Source organism: Sphaeramia orbicularis, unplaced genomic scaffold (assembly GCF_902148855.1).
Source record: "Sphaeramia orbicularis unplaced genomic scaffold, fSphaOr1.1, whole genome shotgun sequence".
NCBI classification, from domain to species: domain Eukaryota; kingdom Metazoa; phylum Chordata; class Actinopteri; order Kurtiformes; family Apogonidae; genus Sphaeramia; species Sphaeramia orbicularis.
In genome coordinates this window covers 335,209-338,863 of record NW_021941444.1, presented here as the reverse complement: position 1 = coordinate 338,863, position 3,655 = coordinate 335,209, and the positions used below count along the sequence as shown (strand labels likewise).

The 3,655-nt window shown below is 50.2% G+C and overlaps 1 protein-coding gene across 1 annotated transcript; it reads left to right on the top strand.

Annotated features, from left to right (window-relative positions):
- The first annotated feature begins 202 nt into the window (after positions 1-202).
- LOC115415772 (5-hydroxytryptamine receptor 1B-like) lies at positions 203-1,657 on the top strand. The gene has a single exon (XM_030129414.1). It carries the CDS (start codon positions 454-456, stop codon positions 1,621-1,623), a length of 1,170 nt encoding a protein of 389 aa, XP_029985274.1. The 5' UTR covers positions 203-453; the 3' UTR covers positions 1,624-1,657.
- The last annotated feature ends 1,998 nt before the right edge of the window (positions 1,658-3,655 follow it).

Genomic DNA, 3,655 nt, shown 5'->3' with positions numbered 1-3,655 from the left:
ACTCTGTTCAGAACTTGTCGGCAGTCTCGCGGAGCGGATGAACCGGACCGTGTGCGCAGCCTCCTCCGGTTCTGTGTGAGCTCGTGCCGGTGGAAAAGAACCAGAGGAGGAGACAGAAGAAGAGTGTGGGCTGATGGAGGACCCCCCCACCCACACCCACACCCACACCCCCCCTCTGCGCTCCGCTCCGGGTGTCATCTGTTTGTACCAGAGTTGTGTGGTGAGTGGAGTGAGGAAGATGAAGAGGAGGAGGCACACATAAGCACTGAGGAGGAGCAGGAGCAGCAGGAGGATGCGCGTGTCTGTGCCGGACATGATGGATGCGCGCGGGTTCGGACAGCCGCCAGCCGCCTGGGCAGTTGTGGTCCAGCTGGGGGGGGTCCCCACACTCCGGTCCCGGCTCTCCTCGGAGCCCCTCCTCCATGCCCGGGAGATCTGAGGCGGGAAGGCGGGATGGAGCACGCCGGTGCGGTGCCCTCCGGTGCGGAGCCGCCGCTGCTGACGCTCAACGGCTCCGCCAACGACACGCGGCTCAATCTGACGTCCGAGGCGGAGCACGCGGACTCTAAGTGGGCTTTCCGCGCGGGTCTGGCCGTGACCCTGTCCCTCATCACTTTCGCCACCGCCCTGTCCAACGCCTTCGTCATCGCCACCATCTACCGGTCCCGGAAGCTGCACACGCCGGCAAACTTCCTGATCGCGTCCCTGGCCGTGACCGACCTGCTGGTGTCCGTGCTGGTCATGCCCGTGAGCGCGCTCTACACGGTCAGCCAGACGTGGACGCTGGGTCAGGTGGTGTGCGACGTGTGGCTGTCCTCGGACATCACGTGCTGCACCGCCTCCATCCTGCACCTGTGCGTAATTGCGCTGGACCGCTACTGGGCCATCACGGACGCGGTGGAGTACTCCAAGAAGCGCACGCCCGGGCGCGCGGCCGGCATGGTGGCCACCGCGTGGGTCATCGCCGTGTCCATCTCCCTGCCGCCGTTCTTCTGGCGCCAGGTGAAGGCGGAGGAGGAGGTGACGTCGTGCACCGTCAACACGGAGCACATCTTCTACACCGTGTACTCCACCTTCGGCGCCTTCTACATCCCCACGCTGCTGCTGCTCGCGCTCTACGGCCGCATCTACGCGGAAGCCCGGAAGCGCATCCTCAAGCAGCACGCGCACAAGAAGCCCGGGAAGAGGCTGACCTCCGCGCGCCTCATCACCGACTCCCCCGGTTCCGGTTCCGCGGCGTCCAACGCGTCCCTCAACTACGGGACCGACGGCGCGTCCTCGTCCTGTGACACTACCTCCTGTTCCGTGCCCGCGGGCGCGGTCAAAGTCACCGTGTCCGACGCGCTCCTGGAGAAGAAGCGCATCTCCGCGGCCCGGGAGCGCAAGGCCACCAAGACCCTGGGCATCATCCTGGGCGCGTACATCATCTGCTGGCTGCCCTTCTTCATCTACACCCTGCTCGTGCCCGTGTGCGCGTCCTGCTTCCACGCGGAGCTCTTTGACATCTTCACGTGGCTGGGTTACCTCAACTCCCTCATCAACCCCATCATCTACACCATGTCCAACGAGGACTTCAAACAGGCCTTCCACAAGCTCGTGCGGTTCCGGTGCTGCAGGGCGTGACGCGCACGCGCACACGGACACACACAGACACGCGCGCGTATTAGTCCGGTTTTGTTTTTTCATGAACCCTTAAAGACCCTCCGCTGGTTCAGTCACAGCTTCTCCTCCACATTTAGTTTGGGGGTTTTCAGTGGAAATCCTGGTTGTCAAACATGAGGCCCGCGGCCCAAATGTGGTCCTCCAAAGGCTCTGCTCCGGTCCGCGGGATGGATGAAGAGGTTGACAAATGTCTGAGTTCAGGTTCCACATGAGAGGAAACAAAAACAGGAGGACAGCTTTGAAAAGAAAAGGCCCACATCTGACCCAAACATGTGGTGTGCGCACACACACACACACACACACACACACACACACACACACACAGTAGAAGTTACTGAAGCCCAACATGGACTCTGTTTGAGGAACAGACTTCAGATTTTAGAACAAAGCCTCGGTCAGTTTTCCTGTGTACACACCAGGAAAACTATCCAATCAGAAGAACCCATAAATAATGACGACTGTTTGTAAATGTCAATATTTTCATGGATTTACACTAAAACAAACCAACATTTCACAAAAAACAAATATGAACACTTCAAAAAACACTTATTTTTCTTAAATTCCAGGGTGTTCATGTTTTAAAGGACAGTTTGATGTAAACATTTTCATCATGTTTGACATTTTTATATGTAATTCTGTTTTTATTGTACAAATTTGGCTGAATTTGGCCTGAAATGACTTGAACATCCATGGTGTAAATTATTTATCGTTTTTATATTTAACCCTTACAGACCCACTGATACTTTGATGTCAGTTCCCAAATGAATGTTTCTCTATTTTTAACCTTTATTTAGTCATTTATCACCTTTAATTCAAATGTCATCCTTGATATTTGGCTGTATTTTCAGTGTAACTCCAGTATCTTCTTCTCTGTAACCACAGCTGTCAAACGTGGACACCAAAGGGTGGAATGAGGCCCGTAGGATGAATGTGGCAAATGCTCAAATGCCACTGAACATATGAACGAAGCTGTTCACATGTGTTCCACATTCAGCCCACTTTGATCTAAAGTGGATCAGAGCAGAAGAACCGAGAAATAATGACAAATACAAACGTGTCTCTTTATTTTAGCGTCAAAAATGTCAAATTACATGAAAATATTTACATTTACAAACTATCCTTTTATTAAAAAAATGTAAACAATCTGAAATGTCTAAAACAAATTCCGTGTATTTTGAATATTATTCTGCCTCTTTCTGCCTTCTGTAGATCTGATCCATAATTCTCAGAATGTATAAGTGATTACTTAAGGCAGAATATTGTTAAACTTGCACTTCTTTTTCTCTAATCTCTGTTTATTTTTCAGGTTATTCACATGTTTGTTTTTGTTTGTTTGGATGGTTTGTAAATATTTTCATGTATTCATGTTATTTGTCTGCAGTAAAACAGGGAAACATTTCTAGTTGTCATTATTTCTGGGTTCTTCTGTTCTTATTTCACTGCAGATCATATTGAGCTGAATGTGGAACCTGAACTCAGAGAAGTTTGACCTCCTGATTGAACCCTTAAAGACCCCCCCATACTTTTAGGTCAGTTCAGAAATGACTTTTCTGTCAGTATTTGACCTGAAGTGATTTATCATCATTTATTCAAATATTATCTTCTGTATTTTGCATTTTTTCAGTGTAAATCAGGTATTTTCCTATTTTTAATTCACTGATCATGTAGATGTTCATTCAAAGTCAGATCAAATCTGAGGGTGATCTGATCCAAACCAGAACAGTGTCTTTTTCCGTTCAGTCTGTCCTGAACTGGACATAAGGCCAGTGTGTCCGTCCACTGGCACTGATCCAACTGCATGGGTTTGACTGGACAGTCAGTGTGGTAGAAGATGACGGTGTTTCCACGGTAACTACGGAACCTCTGAACGTCCAAATATGGTCATATGTGATGACCATGAACAGATGAAGTGTATTTGACTCCAGTTACTGACCTGGATCGACAGGATGAGAGAATCAACAGGTATCTTCCTTTCTTCCTTCTGGGTCTTTAA